Source organism: Myripristis murdjan, chromosome 13 (genome assembly GCF_902150065.1).
Source record: "Myripristis murdjan chromosome 13, fMyrMur1.1, whole genome shotgun sequence".
NCBI lineage: Eukaryota > Metazoa > Chordata > Actinopteri > Holocentriformes > Holocentridae > Myripristis > Myripristis murdjan.
Window position 1 is genome coordinate 6,411,365 of NC_043992.1, and position 25,186 is coordinate 6,436,550.

The window sequence follows — 25,186 nt, forward strand, 5'->3', positions numbered from 1 at the left end:
CATATTTGGAAATGTTTTTTTTTGTTTGTTTGTTTTTTTTTTAAAAACTGCAGTTGGTGTGAGGAGAAGTCAGATGGTGGCGCTGTAACCGCTGAACACATTTCTCCATGTGTCCCCACACTGCTGAAGGTGGAGGAAGATAATTAACTTCTCCTCAGACCACTCGAGCTTGTTTTTCATGTGTGTGTCATGTGTATTTTGGGAAAAGGGTATAGTATAGTGTAGTATAGTATAGTGTTTTTTTTTTTTTTTTTTTTTAATTTTTAGTGTTTGATCCTTAATACAGAGCGATTTAACAACCAGCAGGGGTGAACAGATGAAATGTTGGGGATGTGCGGTCAGGAGGAGGCTCAGCTGACATCACACTCACTGAGAGAGCAGCAAGAAATCAATCAGAGCTAGAATAATAATCCAGATTAGTTCCTCTGATAGATATTGCCATGACAACCACAGGTATTGATCAGCAGGATGAGTCTAAATGGCAAACTGAACTGAAATGATTCCAAAAGGCCAAGTGTGAGAGCAAACTGGGATCTGAGACTCAGATGGGAAAAACACATGTTGTCATCTCCTGCATGAAGCACTGACAGCTGGTCTTGTTTAATTTTGCACAGAAACTAATTTTGTGTCACTTTTTGTTTTCCTGTGGCCTTACTACTAAATCCAGCTTTCCTCCCTCGCTGCAGCCCAGCGTTTAAGTGCAATAGTACTTTCAGAGTCAAAATAAATAAATGGTAAAAACAGCAGGAAAAGTCTTCAGTTCAAGATGTTTTCACAGGTTTTCTGTGTGTGTGTGTGTGTGTGTGTGTGTAAACCTGCTTAAACAATAAAGAAGACTATATATACATTAAATAACATTACATCATAAATATTCAGCTTCTTTCACAAATTGTGATGTTTTTTGTCATCAGGATCCACTGCTGCTCGTCTCAGACGGAAACAGGACTGACCTGTAACACACACACACACACACACACACGGAATGACAGGTAAGTTTGATTCCTTCAGCTTACATTTATTTCCAAACCTCTGATCTTGGTCTCTTCTAGGGATCAAACAATTATCAGAGCTGATATTCCTAATTTTTTTTAATCGTTTTGGTCATTTTGATTTACGTAATGTCTTTAATTTTGTTTAACAGAAAGACAAAAACACCGCGCTGCACCCTGTGGCTTGTACTCAGCCTCCATTTCAGTTTTACTGGTTTGAAACACTTGGCCCGAGTGAGGTGGAGCTGTTACTCTCACATGGAGTAGCAGACACAAACTGTATGGGTAAGAATCTGAACTGTCACTCTAACTAACAGATCTCTCTCTCTTAAACACAGACACACACACACACACACACACACTGGTCCCCCTCTTACCTTGTTGCTGCGGAGGCCCGGTCCCAGGACGAGGCCCAGCAGTGTGTTGAGGATGTTGGCGGTGCAGAGCAGCGTCTGCAGGGCGCTGGCACCTCCCAGGACGCTGAACAGAGTCACGTTCCACTGGACCACACCTGCCGGCTGCAGGCACACGGACGACCACAGCGAGCGCTCGAACAGGTACACCTGGCCCCTGAAACACACCCACACACCAAACATCAGCACCTCCCCGTCCTGAGCCAGCGAGGGCTCTGTTCATGTCCGTCCATTTAACTCTTCATATCTGAGTAACTGACATGACATCACTCTCTTTTATTTTCCTTTGTTTCATAAGATATATATTTTGTCTCTTTCTATTTTCTCATATTATTTGACATGCCTTTTTTTCTGCACATTCACAATATGCTGTTACTCATTTATAAATGTCAGATAATAAAATATTCATTGAGTGGTTGTTATGTAATTTGTGAAATCTGTGATGAAGAATTTATAGGAAAAAAGACCAAATTCCCTGAACACTTTTTACCAGCTGTGGAAAATCATCTCTACCAGTGACTGATATTGATTATTTTAGGGATGATACCAATACTCATTATTAGTAATAAAGGACAAAATCTGTCAAAATTTACAGTATTAGAAACACAAAGTGTGGATTTAATTAACAAATCTTTAATTGACAGTATTATATTAATAATAAAAAACGAAACTCATGAAAATTATCAGAAAATTAGCTAGCAAAAATAGACAAAAAAAATTTTGTGGATAAAAATCACAAGGAAATTAAATATTTAAAGGTCAGATTAAGCCCTAAGAGGACGGGATTAGTTTGACGGGGGAGGCCATGTAATAATTACCAGATTATCTTGTCCCGTCCAAATTCATCATTTCATCAATTTTTATGTCCTGTGCGCTCCCATGTCAGAACTTAATCACTTAAAGTCTCTAAATGAACCTGCTGATGGTTTTTAATGCTGCTTGAGCCGCACAAGGGGGGGCCTGTCTGCCCCCGGTTCTTACCCGTCCCCGGTGGTTTTGAACGGGACGCCCCAGGCTGGGCCGGAGCTGGTGTTGTGCAGGCAGAGTGGGCCGTTCACCAGGCCGGTGCCGCTGACCAGACTGCAGAAGCCAGCAGCCAGCACACACACACAGGAATACACCAGCTGACTCAGCATCTGGATACACACACACACACAGACACACACACACACACACACACACACACACACACATACAGTCCCAGGTTAACGGCTGTTCATCAGAGGCAGCTGACAAGGCATTTGAAACTCTTACATAACATAGAAACATATATAATAATACAAATCACTTGGTTAGATATTTATGATGGTGAAAATGTGAATTACCGTAATACATAATCATTCATCTCTATGATAAGTACTGTTTGCTCTCTGTAGAGGAATAAGATGCAGGAACGTAAATCACTCAAAAACATGACGGCGTATCAGGGCCACTGCAGCCGGGGGAGAGTGCTGGTAATATTCCCACAGAAAAACTCAGAATTTCCAAAATTAAAAATTGGTAAATTTATGAGAAAAAAACTCACAAATTTATGAAAAAAAATTAAAAATTCTGATATGATAAAGTCATAAATTTACCAAAAAAAAAACCCCTGAAAACGAGTTGTTCTCCTGTGTTTTCCTCCCGACAGTGTCTCTTTTTTCACACTTTATACACTAAATAAGGAATCAGAGAAATACTTGATTAATCAACAATGACAGTGTTTTGATCTATCTATCTATCTATCTATCTATCTATCTATCTGTGTATCTGCTCTTGCAGACTGACCTTAGTCCTGAAAGTCCAGCAGCCTCTTGTTTTGCTGCTGCCCACAAACGCTCTGGCTCCCAGCAGGACCTGCAACACACACACGCACACACACACACACGCGCACACACACACACACACACACACACACACACACACACCAGTGAGCAAGGCACCAGCACTGCGGGGTTACAGGTTAAACTCCATTTTTCCACGATTTAAAGCTCCTGGGTCGATATCTGCTTCTACTTTGTTGCGTCTGCTTTTTGTCGTTTCCCAAATTTCACAATAAAAGCTGCACCATGAAAAACTGCAGCGAGGACCGTTTAGACTCAACTGGCCAAAAAATGGGGAATAAGTGTGGACAATGAGAACCGTGTAGACTCAACGATCACATGATGTGTTTACTCCACATGTGCCAGTTGAGTCTACAGGGTCCTTACTTCAGTTGAGTGTAATGTCCCTTTAAAAGCATGTAGTGTGCAGCGTGTTCTCTCCTCCTTTTCTAACTGCATGGAAAAGATCCCAGCTAACACAGTTACTGTTTGGAAAAAGGAGCTCAGTCACTTTTACTGCCAGGACATTTGAGATGAGACACTTTGGACTTTGACTGCAGGAGATTTTTACTGCACTACTTCTACTTCTACTGCAGTCAGATACCAGCAGAGGAACAGTACTTCTACTTCTACTGGAGTCAAATACCAGCAGAGGAACAGTACTTCTACTTCTACTGGAGTCAAATACCAGCAGAGGAACACTACTTCTACTTCTACTGCAGTCAGATACCAGCACAGGAACAGTACTTCTACTTCTACTGCAGTCAGATACCAGCAGAGGAACAGTACTTCTACTTCTACTGGAGTCAAATACCAGCAGAGGAACAGTACTTCTACTTCTACTGCAGTCACATACCAGCAGAGGAACAGTACTTCTACTTCTACTGCAGTCAAATACCAGCAGAGGAACAGTACTTCTACTTCTACTGCAGTCAAATACCAGCAGAGGAGCAGTACTTCTACTTCTACTGCAGTCAAATACCAGCAGAGGAACAGTACTCGTACTTGTACTGCAGGTTGTAGTGGTTAGATTCCCAGCAGAGAGACGCTCAGTCTGACTTGAACTTCAGAAAATCATAAAACTCAGCGCATGACAAAACACCAAAATACAGACGGCTTGAGGAACATGAGTCACACACACACACACACACACACACACCCACAAACCCACCCACCCACCCACACACACACACACACACGCACACACACAGTCAGCCCTCACCAGTAAGCCAGAGCCCCACAGCCCCGTGGCCCAGGTGGCCTCGCGGGTCACGTGACCTTCCAACAGGAAGTGGACCTGCAGACCAGGAAGTAGCAGCAGGACATTGGCAAGCATGCAGACGACGGCCAGAGGAACGAGCATGAGGCCGACACAGCGCAGGCAGCCCGACACACACATCTGCCGGTGAGAGTCTCATCAGCTTCCGCAGTCACATGACCCCCACCCGGCCCCAATAACAATAACAATAACAATAACAATAAGGTTTAATGAGGTTATTAATGAGCCTATTAAAAAAACAGAAGCTTGTTGAAATAGTTTAATAGGCAGATTATTAACAATTAAAAAGGTCTTGATGAGGTTTAATTAAGTATAATAATGTTAATAAGGAAGTTTTTAATGAGGTAATTATAAACAAGAGCTTTGATTTATTTTGAGGCGCTGAAAAATAAATGCATGTAACAAAATAAAAAATAAAATAAAACATGAACATTATCAGATTGATCTGCATGCCGTTATTTGATCCAATAATATAAAATGACAAAAACTGACACTTGTGCCGGTGCAGCTATAAAAGATCAGAAACAAACAACAAACAAACAAACACAGAGCTGCTGCTTGACCTCTGGACATATATATATATATATATATATATATATATATATATATATATATATATATATATATATATATATATGATTTTGTTAACAAAATTTTAAAAAATTAAAAAAAAAATCTACCCCCCCAAAAAAAATGAAATAAATGTTTTAAAAGAACCAAATATGCTTCTGCATAGGAAAAAGGAGTTACAATACAAAATTAAAATATATATATATATTATTCAATTTTGTAATTTGGAAGAGAAATAAAGAGAGATTAATTCTGGTGAAAAAAAAGATTTAAGATTTAAGCTCATAGTTAGTGCTGCTGTTGGACTGAACTACATTTTACTGAGAGCTGTTTCCAATATTCTGTTCCCACTCATGTATATAAATAGGGAGGACAAAAAATCAGAAACACCTCTCAGTATAATGTAGTGCAGTACAAGACCTCTGCAAACTACAACCTCAGTAATAAACACAGAATTAAACTGAGACATTCTCCACAATGTCAACACAAACTGAACATTATAAACTTTGTTAAAAGGTAGAATTGATGGCAGAGCTGCTGTCAGGTGGACACTGAGTGTGTGTCGCAGTGTGTGTTACTGACCTCGCTGGGCGGTGCTGATGTCACACAAGTCCAGAGTCGGAGGCAGAGTGATGGCAGACGAGAACCCTGGTGTGTGTTTATATCCAGTCCTGACACACAGACCTTATGGCACCGCCCACCGCCTTATATGGAAGAAACAAACACACCAAGGCAAACAAACCCGTGGAAAGATTTAGACACACCGCTGCATCACCTCACACTGGACATTAATAAGCATACACACACCGACACTGAAATGCCTCCACTGCCACGGCTGCTGCTGCTGAAGGGATTTAGGAGAAATCTGTTCTATAGGAGAACCTCACAGTGTTCCCCTGAACAGAAATCCATGAGTCACATTTCCACAAAAACACAAGATGAAACCAAAAACTAAGATTTCCATCCATTCTTAGAAGTAAGAGTTCCACTTAAACAACAAATTATAAGGAACTTCCTTCAGAAAAACTGCTTCAAAACTGGTCAGGTCAGTGCCTGTTGGTGGTTCCTGTGAGGGGGCCAGGGCCAGAGAGCAGAGGAGGGGATGTTTCAAAATGGAAGGAAGGTCTGAGGCGGGGAGGGAAGATTAGTTTGTTACCAGTGAAGGTAAAATGCTGACGTCTTAGTTTGAAGATTTAATTCAAAACTGAACTGAACTGAAAAGACGGCAAAAGGAGAGCAAAACCTGCAGCTACAGCATCAGGATGCACGTTCCCCCTCAACAGAGATTTCACTGAGTTTTTCTTTTTGCAGTGCAGAGCTGTTTTTCTGCTCCAGTTTTGCTTTTTCAGGGGGGATTTCTTTTACCCCCATGGGCGTTTGAGTTTCATCTGGACATTTATGGGGACATTTACCTGGCAGCTCACCTGGTAGAGCGCGTACCTGTCATCAAGGCTGAGTCGTGAGCGCAGCATCCCGGGTTCAAATCCACCCTCAGGCCCTCTGCTGCAGCTCGTCCTTTCCCTGCCCCGCCTCTCCTGTCTCTCTCTGCAGTGGACAGTTAATTAATCTGCTTATTGGCAGCAAATCTAAGTCAAAAAGGGCGGAGTGTTACAGTATTTTCACAGGCAAAACAATGTTCAGAGTATGATCACCAACATATTATTTGTTGAATTTGGTCTCTTTTCCCTGTTTCTTTAACAGAGCATGTGTTTCATAATCACAATACACTCAGCAGCAGCCCTGCCAATAATCTCAATAAACTTTGGTGTATTCTTACCTTATCATATCTCACTCATGCAGAGGCTGCGTGATGCGCTGGTTGCAGTTACATCTGTGAGTCCAGCTCTCGTTATAAAAATTGACATTTTGATTAATATCGGATGGGTTGCAGGTGGGTGAGAAAAAATCTTTCTGAGTTTATTAAATCCTTCAGAGACGCTTCCTGCGTCTCCCCATTGACAGAGTGTGTGTTTACCCACGATGCACAGCGGTGTTCATTGATTATTTAAATCTCCACACACGTCGGTTTGAGTTTATAGATCTTAATTCTACATTAACATACGATACTTAAACAGATGTAATGATGATTTCACAGCGAGACGGCAGCACTGGTCTGGATCGGTGCAGTGATGTTGGGCCTGTGTGTGTGAGGCTGATTTGTAATTCATACTGTACATTTCTCTAATGCACTGTTTTGCTCGTATAATGATGTAAGACTTGTTGATTTTGTGGTTAGTTGTGTCAATATTACAAGCAACCAGCAGTGGGAAGTCAAAGGTCAGAGGTCAGCTGGAGGAAAGGTTGTCTGAAACAACCATTCCTTTGCTGAAATGACCATGGATGGTAAAAAGCAGAGGAGGTCGTGTTTATTAAATGCAGGTCTGTGCGTGAACATGAGACAGGGAGCCCGGCTGCTGCTGCACTTCTGCTCGTCTCACTTCATCTTTTGTCTCTATTTTCAGTCGTTCTAAAAGTGTGCGTGTTATTTTAACCTCGGTGGGCGGTGTGAATCACCATGTTTCATCACAGATTTCATCTCTGCCTCCAGCCGCTGGACACAGAAGTTATCAGCCTGCAAAACACAATACATTTATTTTATTTTAATTTATTTTCACGTACGTTAACTATGTTTAATGTTAAATGCGTTCCCAAAGAAAGAAATCTGTTGCTTATCTGCTGATCATTCTGCTCTCATGAGACAAATTTCAGCTTCTCTTTTTCTGACTCATTCTGTCACCATTTGGGTCTGATTTTTTGCTCCTAAAGGCCTTTAAATAAAATAAAAAATGAAAATAAAATGATCTTAAGAGACGTCTCTAATGCCGCCGACAGACTGAGATTTCAGCATTATTACGAGTTTGTTGCAAGCCACTCTGTGATCTAATAAACTTTGCTATGACATCAAGTTTGATGTATGTTGACTGTACGAAGATCACACGGCTCAATCTTATTGGCTACCACACTAATCAACATAGAAGGGAACGTCATCAGCATACGTGATCCAGCTGCACCGCTGCAGTGGTAAACAATGAAGCTTAGCAAGAATAAAGTTCTTGCAATAGTGGCATTAATGTACTAACATTAATTATTAATATGAAGTAGTATTAATGTGTTTGGACAAAAATCCAAAGAAGAAGAGGAGGAGGAGGATGTGCACCCACTCATTTTCTTCTTTGCTGGAATCCCAAACATTTTGCTCATTTTACCTCCATAAATAGGTTTAGCGCTGGTGTAGTCTTGATTGGTGAGTCATTTCATACTGCATTCCTATTGGTTGGTTGGCCGATGTAGGTTGTAGCAGCGGTCGCATAGTGACCCATGACCAAAGATATCATCATGTTCCTTGCAGGTTGGTCATGTTTCGTTTTGGACTGCCCAAAATCACACAGTACATACCCTTGAACCTGAAGGACACCCCGACCCAACACAAATAAAGCTGAATAATATCTTAGCAGCAGGATAAACAGAGAAGATGTCATCATTGTTTCCCCCTGACTTCAGTCCTGTCTTGGTTACAGTAAAGAGAGCACGGTGCAGCTCATTCAGGGCGTGGCCGAGTCCATTTCTGCTGTTTGAACGCTGGAAAAAAGGCTGAGCTGCTCCAGGCTCCTGGTTCTAAAGGCTTGTACTGAGTCTCTTCATTAATCCTGGCTGTGTTTTGGGCGTAATATGCAGTGAACCAATCAGAGCGCCGTCTCCCATCCTCTTTAAAAGCCAGGTGTGTCACACCTTGGTGGGTTGCTGCTATAATGGAGGATTTTCCAGGTAAGGGTTAGACCGCAGCACTGACTTCAGAGCTGCTGTTTGCTGCTCAGTCACTTTCAACTGCCTCTGCTTTAAAAACATAACTTAGTATAAAATGTGCTAATTTGATTTATTATATATTTTTTATAACTTTTATTTAATTGTCATAAATGTTACGTAAAGGCCTTTGAAGTGCCCTGTGTGTGACGGATAAGCCTGCCTTGCCGAGCTGCTGGTGTGTGACCGGAGGAGTTGATGTGAAGCGCCTGACAAAGCAAAGTGTCTCCTCGCTGTGAAGAAAAGCTTGTATGTGAACTCGCTCAGAGGGTTTAGTCATTAGCTCGTCCGGTTGCTCATGATACTTTTTACCCTGCTAAACTAATTTCCTCTCAGTACAGCTGCTGCCACACGTTTCACTGAGGACTCATTTAGCTGAAGTGCATCGTGGGTTGGTGACACGGCCGCTGCGTCATCACTAACATCTCTGCATGTGACTCGGTCGGCTGTCAGGGCTGATGTCACCAGCGTGCTGAAATGGAACTGCTCCCTGCAGAGTCACTCAGGTCGAGTGTTGGCGCGCTGCAGGAAGAAGTCATAAACTAGACCCCTCTTCTCAGTAGAGCATATCCCTCCGCCAGCACCATGCAGCTGCCATGGCATCTGCCAGTTCCACATGTTGGATGTTAATCACACCCACCGCTACACCCCCCTGTGGCCAATCAGCAGGAAAAGTTAATTATACAACAGATGTTTGTTCAAGCAATCTGATTGGTCGAGAGGGTACGCTACAACAACACAGGAGCCTCGGTGTCACGCCATTGGTCTGAAAATACACACCCTGGAGATGTTGTTTGGTGACCGCGGGTTTGATGCTGAGACTGACACTGAACAGATGTGACATTGTAAAATTGTGACGTTGCATGTTGTTCTGTAAACAGGCGACCCCTCAGATTGGTTCAAGTTTTAATTTGGGGAACTACTTTTCCGGTAATCGCACCTTTATTTCACCGTTTTATTTGAGAGAAATAAAATATTGTTGTTACAAAATTGTAGCTGTGGTATAAAACCAGTATAACCAGTATAGCACTGTGTGTTTGTGTAACTAACATCACAGCTGTAGATCAGGCTCTTTACTTTGTTCTTTGCACCTGGTTGCATGTAAAACGTGTCAGCAGGCGCCTCCTGTCCAGCAGCATCGCCCCGTCTGTCCTCCAGATGAGTTGCATGTCGCTGGATCCTGAACTACAGCAGCTTTCGAAAACAAAACCATGAAAACAGAACGATGTGGGACTTTTAGAGTGACATGAGACTTCCAGACAGCATTACTCAGTACAAATGGACACACCGTCTGATCTGAGGCTCAAAACCAAACCAGGACTGATGGGATGACATGGGAGGGAGTTTCCCGAGCTGGACACAAACACACCGCGAGGCCTGGGTTCAACTTGGCGAGCCGGGGGTCAGGTGTCAGCATCCAGCCGCTCAGAGTCACATGACCGGGAGGAAACCACGGTGACCCATCATGGCTGACGAAACTTCCTCTGAGCAGATTACCAACAGACTGACCCCGCCGGGTTCCTGTTTCCACAGTTTCCCACGCTGCCCTCAACGCCTCACACCAAGCCTCCCAGTAACTGACTGCTCACCGTTAGCCAATATTATTTTGATTATTAAAGTTAAAAAACAGTGACGTGTCTCTGCTGAATACGTCCAACTGAGTATTATTATAACTTGGTATTATAATTATTATTAAAGTGGTCATCATGTTCTCTGTAAGAAGACAGTTGAGTTTATTTATGATGCAAATTCTTTTAGTGGTTTTATTCGAATCACAATCTTCTCCTCAGCATCTGGACTTTGAAGAGACGTTGCTGTGACTTGGGCCGATTCAGAAGAAAACACACCAATTTTCAGATTTTCCTCTCAAAACTTTGCGTCTTTAATCTCAGAAATTCTGAGTTTTTTCTCACAAATTTGTGACTTTATAATCTCAGAATTTTCAAGTTTTTCTTTCATAAGTTTGTGAGTCTTTTTTTGTATATTTACCACTTTAATCTCAAAGAGTATCTGTTTTCTTTCCTCTAAAATGTATGAATTTAATCTCAGGAATATTACCCCCTCCTCCCGCGCTCATTACTATTATTTTCCCCTGCAGTGTAGGCGGGAAGCTTCCAACTAAAACAAAAGTGGAACAGCAGCTTTGTGGTTTTTATTATTATTTTTTTTTTTAAACTGAATTCAGTTTTAAGAAATCTTAACAGCGAGGCGTTTACGTCACGTCAGAGATTTCAGTGCTGTGCTGCTGCGGCCAGTTTCCTCATGACTCAGCGCCTCATGCTGTGACCAAGCCTCACCTGACACACACACACACACACACACACACACACACACACAATTTTTTGGTCCTCCACTGAATATCCTTGTTGCAACAGTCAATGTAACTTCCACCAACGTAACAAACCATTAATGTATTAATAATTTGCTCTGTATAACTTAAAAATCCAGTTGATGTAATAAATTTCCTGCAAATGTAAAAAGGTACCTAACATTCATGTAATGTTTTTTTTTCCTGCTAACTTAAAAGTGATTACATAAAATGGGAGTTCAACAGTTGCATTAACATCTGTGAATGGATTAAGTTATCTATTGTATTTTGACTGTTATTATTTTTAATAGCAATTCTGTGATCGGGTCACAGCTGTGTGTTGAAATTTGACTATTACATTATCAGTTTAGTTAGTATATTTTATTATTTGTTTATCATTATGTCTTTGCAGAGAATTTATTATGTTACCTGCATTATTACGTTATACAGTGCAAATTATTACGTTAATGGCTTATTATGTTGGTGGGAGTTATTAGACAGCTACTACAATCTTCCAGAAACGTCTGTCCTTAAGCCCCAGGCTGAGCAGCTCTCCTCCTGGCACGTAGCACACTGGTTTCTTTCAAAAACACAGGAGAAAAGGCAACAAGCAACTTAACGAGAGGCGACCCCAAAATCTGCAGGTAATTAATAAGATGACACAAGAAAATGACCCGGAAATTAGTCTCCTGATTCGATACGATCATGATAATTTGGTGCTGATTCGGCATCTATTGAGAGTATTGCACTTCGATATTACGATTTATTGTGATGTTTGTTTTTTGAATTCTCTTCTAGTTTGTGTCTGTAAAGTTTGATGAGGCTGTGATTCTCCTAGAGGTCACTAGAGGTCATTTTATACAGCGACGTCCAGTTTGACAAAATGCTCTGCCTGCAGTGAAATGGCTGCTATGGAGGCGAACATCATCACACATGAATCAAATGTGGCTCATTGAATCCACAAGAGTCTCAGCTTTCTAGTCAAAGCCAACTGATGCAGCTCCAAGGCTGTCTGCACAAACACACCATTTTACAACAGGCCACAAGAACACATGTGGACTGTCCATCAGCCTGTCACTGGAGCAGGTCGATCTCTCTGACCAGTCGGGGGCGCCGTCACCGGTTTTGCGTGTTCTCTGTGTAGAACACCTCCAAGGTTTTATTTTCACCCGTTGAAAAGAAGCAAACAGATTTTTAAACAGGAACACTTGCTCTTGCCTCAAGGATCAGCTGATCAGGTTTTGATGGATTCAGGATTTCCACCTGGAGATGACTGTTTGGTCTCCATAGTAACCGTTAGTGCTGCACTCCTGTGCACGTAGGGCTGGCCAGTGTGATGATATTGTGATTTAGGTTCTAGCTTTGGCCTGGGATTTAGCCTGGCATCTGATGTGGAAAACTTCTGTCCAGATTGACTGCAGAAAACGTCTTAGACTTGGTACGAAAAAACACCAATAAAATAAGTCTTGGAGGCTTCAAGAATGAAGACTAAGAACCAGGCAGAGTCTTAAGCAGGCAGGTTTATTTGCATTCGAGATCTCCAATGGAAACAAACAGTGAGTCGATCCCTGAGGAAGACGACTGACGTTCTTAGTTTGTGCACTTGTTTTTATGTCCTCCCAACTGTCGTGTCAGCGATTCTGTTCATACAAAGAGATCATACATGATCACAAGAGTAGCAGTGCCAGTGTAAGGCCTGCTGGTGAGATAACAGTTTTTAATTGGGCCAGGTTTACCTCGGGTTTGTAGATCTTGGACTCTGGCCGATGATTAGTGGTCTTTTTTCTAAATGAGAAAAAGCTGACTGGATACATTCAAACTAGGTCAGACTTTGATCTGCATTTAGGCATGGCAGGTGGAGGTTTGCTCACTACAGAATGTCACTTGATCCGCGTGAGCCTTGATGTCAACCCAGTGAAAAAGCATCACCTAATTGCTTATGTTCCTGCTACAAAGTATTGCTTAAGCCTTAATGTTTCTAGACTAATGCTGATTCATGTTCTTCAATATGAGCTCTCTCCTCTTTATTACCCTCTACAGTGTTGATTTTTTTCAGGCTCAGAATTACCTCTACACATCTCGATTTCTTATAAAAGCAGATTGCCTTCCCTATGACATCATTACAAAATGTTAGATGTATTTGGTCAAAAATATCATTATATTTGATTTTGTCCATATTGCCCAGCCCTGTGTGCAGGTGAGACCATCTGACTTCCACATCATATGTTTATGTTAATCCTGTTGTTGCTGTTTGATGGGAAAATCAAACCCAAAGGACAAAATGAGACACAAAATGTCCCCGACTGCAGCTGCTGAGACGCTTCCTGTGTCTTTTGAGTTACCTGAGTCACGTCCCGCCTCCCAACACTATTTGATTTAACTCTGTTATGATTCATTCCAGTGTAGCTGTTTTTTTCCCTTTAAGAGATATTCAATGACAAACCTCAGATTTTTTTTCTTCCAAACTTGTTTACATTTTTTATTTCTTTCGGACAAAAATAAATCACAACCAATTTATTCTTCCACAACAATCTCATCATGTCAATTTTGCCTTTATCCCCCCCAGAAAAACAAAAACAAAAAACCCCCAAAGCACTCCAGCACAAAACTGAGAGTGAGGAGCCAAACTAAACTCCAGGGCGGGCGGTGAGGGCTGGAAACAACCTGAACACTGGGAGAGGCTTCCTCCGACAGACACCAGCCACCGCCTGGACTCCTCTTCTCCTCTAAAGTGAACATGGCCGCTGAGTGTCACGACTTTAAACTGTAGTACAAATTGATTCTGTTGCTCTGCTGACTAAAAGCCCAGCGTTTTCTCTCAGGTTCATGTCCACAGAATGAAGAGGACAACAAGGCACCAGTGGGAGACAGAGCGCAGGCAGCCAGCCGCTCGCCCAGAGAGCTGCGGGGGTTTCCCCTGAAATGTCAAGGCCTCTGAAGCAGCAGTTACATGCTAAAACCACGGGAACCGTCACTCATAGAGTTATTTAAAAGCAGCACTTAGAGAAAATCAGTTTGATGCTGTTTAAAAAAAAAAAAAAAAAAACAGCTGTTAGTGATGTATTTGTACTTTCTACAGCCGCCATTTTGCATCGACGTTTCAACAATCATACAGGGAGCAATCCATCGTAGAAGAGACACAGAGAGGAGAGGCACATAGACCAGAATGCATCGCTGCATCAAGACGGATTAGCATGAAGGTCTTTGATGAAAAGCTAATAACACCCTGGTTGCTAGGAAGTGTTTGGCCTCTGCTGCTGTGGAAATATTAAATAAAACCTTTCAAGTGTTTTCTTATTCTTCCTTAAGTTAAAACAATGAACCTGTGGCCTCTGCTCTCTGCTGAAGCTGCAACACCGCCCCCTCTCCTCTGAAAACGAGGCTAATCAGAGGGCAGCGCTGTGAAGAGACGAGAGGCCCCCTGGTGGACATTCAGCTGCACTGCAACCCAAATGTTATGTTTTGTTCACTGTTACAGAGTTGGTGCTTTCCTGTGAAAATAATAAACAATGAAAGAATGCAGAGTTGAAGAAAGCCGTTTATGGGAAAAAAAAAAAAAAAAACTGAACAGTATTTATTCTGTATTTTTTTCTGTATTTTTCAGTATTTTTAACTGTTTTGTGTGTTTCTGCTTTCTGGTGGAAATGTGAAGAAAACGAAGCGAGATTTGGAACGAGCGGCGGCAGAACATGTGACGCATGTCGGGTCACAGCAGCAGGCGCCAAAACACAGCCGCTACTCTACGACCACAGTTATAACTCGGAGATGGAAGAGAGACAGCAGGAGGCAGAAAGAAAGAGAGAGAGAGAGAGGCTCAGCTGCCCAGGCCGGGGAACATCTCGGTGAGCGTGGTCTGCTTCCCACCTCTGTGCAGCGGGGTGGACGGCAGACTGGAAGCCTTCTCAGTCTTTTTGTTGGCCGAGGATGACGAGGAAGAAGAAGAAGAAGAGGAAGAAGAAGTGCGAGTCTTTGGAGTTTTTTTGTTGGTGGCAGAAGAAGTAGTAGAGCAGGGTGACTTGTCAGGTTTGCGTGGCGTCTCCTGCTTCGGTCTGCCGCTGCTCCCGCCCTCCGCCTCGGCTCGGTGTTTCTGCCGGAGCAGGTACTGGTCGGCGGATCCTTTGCGCCTGTCGGTGGCTCTCTGCACCTCCTCTCGGTCCAGCTCCTTCTGCAGCAGCAGCGCCAGCCGCCGGTCCTCCTCCTCCTGCCGCCAGCGGCTCAGCAGCTCTGCCTCCCGCTCGTTGATCTCCTGCAGCGCCTCGCCCGGTGCCTCCTGCAGGCAGGAGGAGGAGGTGGAGGGCAGAGAGGAGCAGCTGCGCTTGGTGGCCGTCAACGCCTCCTCCTCGGTCGTCTCCAGCTCAGAGCTTTTCCTCTTGGCGGACGACGGCCCTGCGTCCCCGTTGAGGAAACTTCTGGAGGGTCTGTGACCGGCTGGAAGGTCAAAGGTCGGAGACTCGGATCTGAAGCCGTCCGTCTCGATGCCGTAGAAATCCAGGCTAGGCATCGGACGGTCGACCGCGGGTGACTGCAGCTCCTCCTGGGAGTGCAGGATGTTCTCCTGCAGTAAAGAAACAGAAGACACTAAATGAAAAATCGCTCTGCAGCAGTATGAGAAGTAGGGCTGAACGATACGATAAAGAGAATCAGATGATGCAGCTGTAACCAGGGATGGACCGATCCACCTTTTCAGTTCTCATTGGGATACACAGGCTTTGGGTATCGACCAACACTGAGTACCAATCCAACACCAGGGCTTGTTTTCTTGATTATTCTTATAATAATTATCCTATTATTATTGTTAAGTATAGTCTGATTAAGATTTTAGTAGGGATGAATTTCTTGTTGGATTATGAATTATGACTTTTTTATTTTAACTACAGAAAGTGAAGATGCTGTGATTGTTGCTGCAGCCTGAATCAAACAAATGATTGGCTTCTACTGTCTCACATGTAGCAAAAATCTGCAGCTCCTGTGATCTGGATCCTGCACAGGGTCACATTTGAATGATTTGAAAAATGTTTCTATTCACTGTTGATTGTTCAAATGTCATTTTGTTGATTCCACACTAAGAGAATTTAAGAAAAGTAAAGTGAAAAGCAGTTTCACAATATGACGTCTCAACAGAGAGAGAGTTTAAACTGACCTTGTTGGCCATGAAGCTGGACGGTGGACTGCAGTCTGAAGTGTTCAGTTTGGGTGGGAGAGGACACAGGAACCTGGACACGCGCACGCACGCACACACACACGCACACACAGATCAAAACAAAGTTCATTAAGACTTTTTAAGGCCATTCTGAATGCAGGCTCAGACTTGTCCACACTGGAAAAGCAGGACCAAGTATTCATGATCAGTCCCAGAATTACTAGTAAACTGAGCATGAACTGTATTATAATGTGTACTGTGTGTACTCGGCTACGTTCTTGTGAGCTCTCACTGAGAGGAGACGCTCACCCTCACACACACACAAACACACACGCAAATGCGTGCTGTGTGTTCTCTGATTGGCTGCACAGTTAAATGCAGTTTAACTTACATTAGCTCCATAATCCAATCAGTTTGTCGTACCACTAAAACAGACACTGAGACCTAAAATTCAGATTGTTCGATTTCAGACTTTTCAAAAGGACCCGAGGAAACCCTGCTTGGGAATAGTCAGGGTGCTGTGACCTCTGACCTCTGAACACCTCACTGCTGGGTCTCTGGTAAACAGGGTGTCTGCAGGAGTCAGTGCCGAATTTGATACTTTGGTCAAATTTGCTGTTTTGGAACATAGGTCCTATTGTATCACGATCATAGATGAACAAATAAAGTGTTGTTGTGCTTCAACAACAGTAGTCAGTAGAGGTCTAAATCCAAAATCCAATAGGGATGTTCAAAAAATGTGAAAAGGTGGCTTATCCCAAGTTTTAAGTTCAAGGAGGACAAAATAGTCCCATTTCACCTGTTCAAACATCACATTAGAAACACATCAGAGCTCTGATGACAGCTCTGTACTGAAACACGTCATTTTTTCCTAAGGAGATATGAGTCAAATAAACAGGTGAAATGTGTGTATTGTGTCCTCCTTGAATGGATCAATAAAATTTGATAAAATGCTTGCTGGAATAAGGGCTTCATTAAATCTAAGTCAGGACTAATTCATGACTTTTAAGGCATGATATTTATACAGTATTGAATTTAAGACATTTTCACATCCTGATAATCGGGACTAAACGAGTTCCAGGTGTTTTCAGTCTGAGTGCTGCTGCCCTCCAGAGGCAAACAGCTGTAACTACTTCTGTGTGTTTTAAAGATCACAGAGCAGGTAAACATGAACCTCGTTAAATGATTCACAGTCTGCTCAAGTCTCCATTACAGTTTCACTACTTCATATAGCTCCTGCTCTTTGGCTTTACTGGGCAGACTGACTATAAAATATGTGAATGGTATTCTGCCATTGAATTAACCTACTTCTCTATCTGTCCTGCACCGCTCTTCTGTTTCTTCTTGGCTGAGGCGACGTCAGCAGGATGAACATTTTCCTGAGAGATGGGACTGGAGTTCTGCAGGAGGAAGAGGAGGAAATCAGAAAGTTGTGTAATAAACTTTTAATTGACAGAACTCAGAAAATGCTTTAAGGGAAGAGAGAAAAGACAAAAAAAATAAGAGTAGTCAGCAAACGGTAAAATAAATCAAAGTATATAAGGAAACATAAAAAATGAAAAAACAAAACAAAACAAAACAAAACAAAACAAAAAACCCATCAGAAACACAAAAAACATTAAATCCAGGCAAAATGAATTAGATTAAGGCAAACCTTTACACTTTTTAAAAGCAACTATAGACTAAAAATATTGTGAGTATTGCCTGCACACACACACACACACACACACACACACACACACACACGCTCAGACCCACCAGCTGCTGGCTGAGCATGCGGGCCAGCCTCTCGTCGTCCTCCAGCTGTTTCTCCTGCTGCCTCCTCCTCTCCTCCAGCAGCCGCTCTTCCTCCTCGGCCAGCAGCCTCTGGATGTACTCCTCACTCGCTCTGCGCTCCGCCTCCTCCAGCGCCCGCTTCTCCTCCGCCAGCTGCCAGGACAAACACACACTGCCTTAGAGGCCACTCACACTGGCAAGTTTGATCCGCGCCCAAGCACGATTGCCCCTAAAATCCGGATTCTTTGACCAGTGTGATCGTTCCGTATGGTGCTTGAATACAGCACACTTCCCCCGCTCTGGCACGGTTGGAGGGGGTGTGCTTCAGCGCGGTACGGGCGCATACACGAGCACATGCACGGTCACGCACGCAGTGCGCGGATGTAAATCATGCAACTTTCCTCCTGCCTCTGCAAAATTGTTTAATGTGCGCAGCTTGATTACCGGCAAATGGCCGCGTTGCGCAATCAATAATCAACCATGCTGTCTGTGTTGCTGTCCGTTGTGCTGCTGCAACCGTGTATAAACAAAAGTCGGTTTATAATGAAAGTACAGCAGTCTGTGTGCGGAGATCCGGCAGACCTGGTGCTGGCCGGCACTGCGTCGGCACCGGCCGGCACTGGCCGCGGCACTGGCCGCGGCACCGCGCGGTGTGCGGCCACCCGGTCACCCGGTCTGCCGGATCTGACAGGTGCCACTCCGGCTGTCAGTTGGACCTTTCTGAAGAAGGAGGAAGTTACCTCCGAAACTATCAAGGTAAATAAACATCCCATGTCTGATTAAAAGGACCAAAAACGTTTTTTAGTTAAAAGGAAGACATGATGAATGTATTTGAACTACATTGAGTTATGATGACGTCGGGCCATGCCTGTTGTCATATTTCAACGTGATGACGTGCACACCGGGGGCAATCGTGCTTGGGCGCGTTTGGGCTTTAGGTAATGTGAGTGCTGGCCAGCCGGGGACTGGGGAGGGGGGGATTTTGGCTTTAGCACGATACGGGCTCAAACTTGCCAATGTGAGAGGGCCCTTATAGAGACCCAACGCCGGAACGCTACTGCGCACATTTAAATCTACATGAATCTGTTGAAAAGAGCACCAACTAAAGATAACGGCTAATTCAGTCAATTACTCGTTTATCACAGTGGTTCTCAAATGGGAGAACAGCAGTACATGAGATTTTATTTAAAAATGTTAATTTAAAAAATAAGTCATGCATAATACCTAAAATAATTACCCTGTGCCATAATAAGTTCAATAAAAAATGTAAATGTAAAATGTGGGAAAGTTGTAGTAAACGGAACCAATATTCAAAAATCACCAGGATGGAGCTTTAAAGCGGTGATACGATCCAAAGCGTGAGATTTATGATCCGCTGCACCCCACTGGTGTTTCAAATGTTCTAGTCACAAAATGATTCATGTGACTGAGACTGTTCATGCTGCTGGTTTTATTTGAGATTATTATTCTCTACACTGAGGTGCAGCTGTTTCCTTGTCAGCGAGTCCATCACCAACCCACAGAGTTTACCCTCTGAACGCTGACTGGTTTTGAATGTTTTCTAGAGATTTAACTCCTATCAATCATCTGTCCCACATGATGTGACTGCAGAATAATTTTCTGTCTTTTGTCTCAGCCTCTGTGACAAATCACATGTTGGCATCTGAAAGGAATTGTGACTCTTCAACTAACAGATTAAATTTATAATAAAATCGATGTGTAGCATGTCTCCTGTCAGCTCTGATACACAGACTGAAGTGATTCCCAAAGTTATAGAGTAAAATGTGAAGTGTGTCAGCTCACTTTGCTGATCTGGTCTTCATATTCTCGTCTCAGCTCTCCGGGCTGGCTCACCCTGGGCATAGACACTGACCCTGCAAACACACACACACACACACACACACACACACACACACACACACACACACACACACACACACACACAAAATAGCATGTCAGCACCTAACAGCTACACAATCTGATCATGCCTATCTGCAGTTAATCAATAATGAGCGGCAGGATGGGCGGGAAACAGAACAGAGAGCAGAAATATTTACATTATGATCGTGATTACCAGATCAGAAGAAGCTGTGATGTTGTTACTCCAAATTTCAATTTGCAGTCTTCATACAAAAACAGACACATAAGTCTTCAATAAAGAGTCAGCACCCTCAAAACAATTTGCACAATAGTTCACTCTATGATAGACAAATGGGTGGGGGGGTCAGACACAGTCCTGACTTACTGTGCTGCTGAAAATCAGATGACTGAAATAAAGTTTTGTTGCTGTTTTTGTCATTAATCTGTCAGGCTCTGCTGTGCAGCTGTCAGTGCAGTCAGCCATTTTTCAAAGGAACAGTTCACTTAAAGTCACCTGTAGGGTGGACTAGTTTACTGACCATGGCGGAAGCTTTCTGTCAGTGATCAGGCTTGATATCGTGATATGAAACGAGATATCATCTGGAATTTCAGATATTGTGAAATTGTGATATGGCATGTTGCCTTTTCCTGTTTTTAAAAGCTGCATTACAGTAAAGAAATGCAATTTTCTGCACTTATTAGACAGTTCTAGCTGTTTCATTATTTGTCTGTACCTGTTTGGTCATCACATCTACATTACTGATGATTATTTAGCAAAAATCTTGCATGTAAATATCATATAAAACAGTCATTTCTACAATATCTATGTTTAGGTATTTGGTCAAAGATATTTGATACTGACATTTGATTCTGCCTGTATGGCCGAGCCCTGGTCAGTACTGTGTGTGTGTGTGTGTGTGTGTGTGTGTGTGTGTGTGTGTCTGTACCTTCCCGGTCGTCGTCATCGCCCCCATCCTGCCCGCTCAGCCGGCGCTGGCACTGCAGAGGGAACGCCGCCTGGATCTGATGCCACAGCCGTTCATTCACCAGCGTCTTGTTCCTGCCGTTCAGCCTCGCCCAGGTCGACACGCGCTTCCTGCACAGAGGGCAGCACAGCGTCGCCTTGTCCACTGACTCCAGGAAGCACGCCTGCAGCACAAACATACACACACACACACACACACACACACACACACACACACACATAGAGACTATTAGTGTGGAACAGATCACAGAGGAGAACAAAAGACAGACTCCAGAGGCTCTGACATACTTTTTTTTCCTCTCTTACACAAAACATATGATCCGTGGTTTGATATCCTAATTTTTCTGGCAATATGTTTCGACTTGTTTTTTTTTTTCTAGTTTTTATTGAGCAAGAATTTAGTGCAAAAGGAAATAAAGGCAGGTTCCACAGCTAGACTGGTTGTATTTGATGACTGAGGCAAAGCCCGGGCTAATAACTGAAGTTTTAAGGTATTTTAATATACATGCATGAAGATAAAAACACTTTTTTTCCAAATGTTGATGTGTCGAGGACATTGAGTTATCTTCAATATTATTTTTTAAATGTATTTTCTGGTATCATAGTTTTTATTCAAAACTCTGACTGGTGATGTGTTCACGGTCTGTGGGACAAACGGACCTTGCAGAAGGTGTGTTGGCAGGGCAGCGTCACTGGCTCCAGGAAGATCTCCAGACACACGGGGCAGAGGCAGTCTTCCCGGGCCAGCGGCCCTCCCCTTCTCCCCTTCCTCACCCCCTCAGACACTGAGGCCACTTCGACCTCCACGTCCGACACTGGGGGCATCTTGCTCCTTCTTCTACTCCTCCTCCCCTCGCTGGTCCGTCACAACACTACAGGGAAGGCCGAGGACTCAGCAGGTCATTCTGGAGGAGACAGAGACAGTTGTTTTTTTAATCAACCTGTTTTAAATATAACCTAACTGGAGAGACATCAACAGGTGTGCAAACAGTGAAGGGGTAAATTTCTGTTTTCTAAATCCTCCTCTAGTTTGTGTCTGTAAAGTTTGATGAGGCTGTGATTCTCCTAGAGGTCACTAGAGGTCATTATATACAGTGACGTTTGACAAAATGCTCTGCCTACAGTGAACTGGCTGCTATGAGGGTGAACATCATCACACATGAATCAAATGTGGCTCATTGAATCCACAAGAGTCTCAGCTTTCCAGTCAAAGCCAACTGATGCAGCTCCAAGACTGTTTAGGCCCCAGTCTGCACAAACACCATTTTACAACAGGCCACAAGAACACGTGGACTACAGGGTTTGTGGCCCAGCAGAAGGTGGGCATATCTGCAAAGGGGAGAGCCGTGGCTGCCCAGAGAACCCATTTTCATTCAGACATCTGGAGGTCAGAGGTCAAGGGACCCCGCTGGAAATGACCATACCAGTTTCCCCCTCTTCGAAATTTAGTCTAACTTTGGAGCGACGTTTATTCACCTTGTCGAGAACCTAGCATGACATGCTTGATACCAACAATGAAACTTTACACACAAACTAGAGGATGATTCAAAAATTTAAATCTCAATAAATCATAATATGGAATTACTGGAATACTTTTAGAATCACAATACATATCAAATCGGCACCCAAGTGTTGGGAGAGTATCGAATCAGGAGATAAACATCGTCCCAGCTCTAAACTCTTATGATATGGCGTTACTCCACTGACTCTGATTACCATTTATTATCATAATTATCATTATTATTATAATGAGTAGTAGTAGAAGTAGTATAATTAAAGTACTGGTGTCAGTATCCGGCTGCCAGCCCTGGTATTACTTGGTATCTGAGCCATTAGTAAAATCAGCGGTATTTAACACCAGAGAAGAGGCAGACAAGGTTTCAGGCTCTGTGATCTGAGACTGATGTTCAGCTTTATTTGCTCAAACAGCGAGACAGACACTGCTATTTAACCTGTGCTGTTAACTCTGTTGTTAGTCCAGTAATTTTAGGCCAAAATTGGGGTCAACCTAGGACAAATTGCAAGAGAAGCAAACTCAACTGATTTTGTATCCTCAGTTTGTCCTGAGTGAGGGAAAAAAAGTCCCAGGAAATCCCATTGGTGGAAAGTTTTGAAAATCACCTATTTATGACCACATATTACCAAAAAACACTGTTTTTAACACACAGGGGAAAGGGGTTCAAAATTTTACTTTCAGATATCACTATAAAAATTCACAAGTTGATTGCACACACAAAGACAAGAAAAAAAGTCAATTACAAGTTCTTTGAATTATTCTGTTTACACATGCATATCACACATTATCTGATTGGATATGCGCTAATAAGGAATATGAGGAATAAATGCCAGAAGAGACATTTAAACAGTGAATTAAAAGATTACTATATATACAGTAACCTTTTAATTCACTGTTATGTAGTAACCTTTTAATTCAAGGTTACTATATATATAGTAACCTTTTAATTCACTGTTTAAATGTCTCTTCTAGCATTTATTCCTTATATTCCTATTAGTGCTATTAGTGACTTTTTTTCTTGTCTTTGTGTGTGTAATCACCTTGTGAATTTTTATAGTGATATCTGAAAGTAAAATTTTGAACCCCTTTCCCTGTGTGTTAAAAACAGTGTTTTTGGTAATTTGTGGTCATAAATAGGTGATTTTCAAAACTTTCCACCAATGGGATTTCTTGGGACTTTTTTTGCCTCACTCAGGACAAACTGAGGATACAAAATCAGTTGAGTTTGCTTCTCTTGCAATTTGTCCTAGGTTTTTTCATAAAATGACTGGACTATGTTTAGGGAGCCAAGTTAACACTGTATGTCTTGATGGTGTGTAATATGTCGAGTTAAGCTACGGGTTCTCCTTGTCACTGTGTTATCCAGCATCACCAGCCCTGCCTTCCTCCAGTCCAGCTCGGTGTTTAGCATGAAGCTAAGTGGACTGCGGTAGCTGAAAGTTAGTTAGCCGGCGGAGGCTAATTTACATGTCAAGTTCAACCACGCGTGTAACTTTTGGTCAAATTGAGACGGCAGTAACGTTAACTGCCAGCTTTACTCAGCCCCACATCCATGAATGTTAACAGAGACGGATACATTTTAAATACCGAGGTGGCACGACGTCCGTTCCTGTGAAGGGTTCGGGCCTCTTGTTAGCAGCCGAACCAAAACAAACTGCCAGCGAGCGAGCGAGCTAGCTAACGTTAGCTAGCTTCCGGGCTTCAGCCTGGCGCTAAAGTCAAACCCAAACAGCAGAGCCGAAGCTGTTTCCGGGCCCGTGGGGGTTCGAACCGAGCCGGATGACACACTCCTGAACCCGGAGAAATAACCTGTAGACTCGCTTACCCGGAGCTGGCTCTGTGTAGCGGCATGTTGACAGAGAAAGCAGCAGCAGGAGTGAAACAGCTCGGCCTGGCGTCAAACCCCGGGAAGCTGCTGCCCGTTGCTCCGTACCCGCGTCAAAGCGGTGGTACCACGCATGCGCCGGATGTTCTCTTACTGCCTTCCCGTGCGCTCGTAAATATCAAATCTCAGCGTTGAGCGAACATGTACGATCCAAAAGTGAAAAAAACAAAACAAAACAAAAACAAAACAAAAACTATCGTGAATAACAACAATAAACTGGATAACAGTGTATGGACAACATGTGACAAAAATAACTTTAGCTCAACGCCACATATTACATATATATTACATATGTCACATACAGTGTTAACTTTGTTCCACAAGCAAAATAAATAAATCACAAAATGACTGCAAGCAGGAGAATACAAAAGTTGCGAAGTCCCATATCGACCTCCTTATCTCCAGGATTTTCTTCACTTGTTCCTTACATGGAAGTGAAGCACTGTCTGTCACTATGGAGATGGTGCCTTCACGTGCATCCTACACATCCTGAGCATCATGTCCCGCTTTGTATCTCAGTCAAGTGAGCTCTCCCAGCAGGGGGAGTGGGGTGAAGAGGAAAAACGGCTGGGAGACGGAGATGTTTCTATCCACCCTGAGTTTCTAACAGCCAGACAGTCAACCTTCAAACCATCCATTAATAATTTCAGTTGTTCAGTCTATAAACAGCTTTACGTTTGTTATTGTTTACTTATTTGCAGTTCAATGTCGCCTTTACGTGCTATGGGAAATATCAGCTTAACTTATCAGAACTCACATAAACAGTCCAAACGGCCTGAGGAAACATTTTGAGTTCAAGTAATTCATTAACACGTGAATCACTTGTCATTTTTTGCATATTTTCTGCTCTTCATTGCTGCAG

General features: G+C 43.0%; 2 protein-coding genes across 2 annotated transcripts; both read right to left on the bottom strand.

Moving 5' to 3' along the window:
• Positions 1-893: 893 nt before the first annotated feature.
• Positions 894-6,525, bottom strand: LOC115370470 (transmembrane 4 L6 family member 5). Its single transcript, XM_030067496.1, has 6 exons — positions 6,478-6,525; positions 4,427-4,603; positions 3,170-3,238; positions 2,384-2,538; positions 1,367-1,559; positions 894-950 (listed from the first exon to the last, which is right to left on the bottom strand). Exons 1-6 carry the CDS (start codon positions 6,523-6,525, stop codon positions 930-932), a joined length of 663 nt encoding a protein of 220 aa, XP_029923356.1. The 3' UTR covers positions 894-929.
• A 7,102-nt stretch (positions 6,526-13,627) lies between these two features.
• On the bottom strand, positions 13,628-24,396 carry rnf168 (ring finger protein 168). Its single transcript, XM_030067370.1, has 8 exons — positions 24,265-24,396; positions 21,584-21,828; positions 20,886-21,087; positions 19,882-19,952; positions 18,061-18,231; positions 17,611-17,702; positions 16,303-16,375; positions 13,628-15,717 (listed from the first exon to the last, which is right to left on the bottom strand). Exons 2-8 carry the CDS (start codon positions 21,746-21,748, stop codon positions 14,977-14,979), a joined length of 1,515 nt encoding a protein of 504 aa, XP_029923230.1. The 5' UTR covers positions 21,749-21,828; positions 24,265-24,396; the 3' UTR covers positions 13,628-14,976.
• Positions 24,397-25,186: the final 790 nt, after the last annotated feature.

Bases quoted from the DNA above. Each gene is read 5' to 3' on its own strand.
- LOC115370470 (XM_030067496.1), bottom strand. From the start codon at position 6,525: ATGCTGCGCTCACGACTCAGCCTTGATGACAGGTACGCGCTCTACCAG. The intron at 3,239-4,426 runs GTGAGGGCTGAC...TGTGTGTTGCAG, and splicing joins TGTGGGGCTCTGGCTTACTG to GTCCTGCTGGGAGCCAGAGC. The intron at 1,560-2,383 runs GTAAGAACCGGG...GGTGTGTTTCAG, and splicing joins TTCAAAACCACCGGGGACGG to GGGCCAGGTGTACCTGTTCG.
- rnf168 (XM_030067370.1), bottom strand. From the start codon at position 21,748: ATGCCCCCAGTGTCGGACGTGGAGGTCGAAGTGGCCTCAGTGTCTGAG. The intron at 21,088-21,583 runs GTCCGTTTGTCC...TTTGTGCTGCAG, and splicing joins GCCAACACACCTTCTGCAAG to GCGTGCTTCCTGGAGTCAGT. The intron at 16,376-17,610 runs GTAGGTTAATTC...GCGCGTGTCCAG, and splicing joins GGTGCAGGACAGATAGAGAA to GTTCCTGTGTCCTCTCCCAC.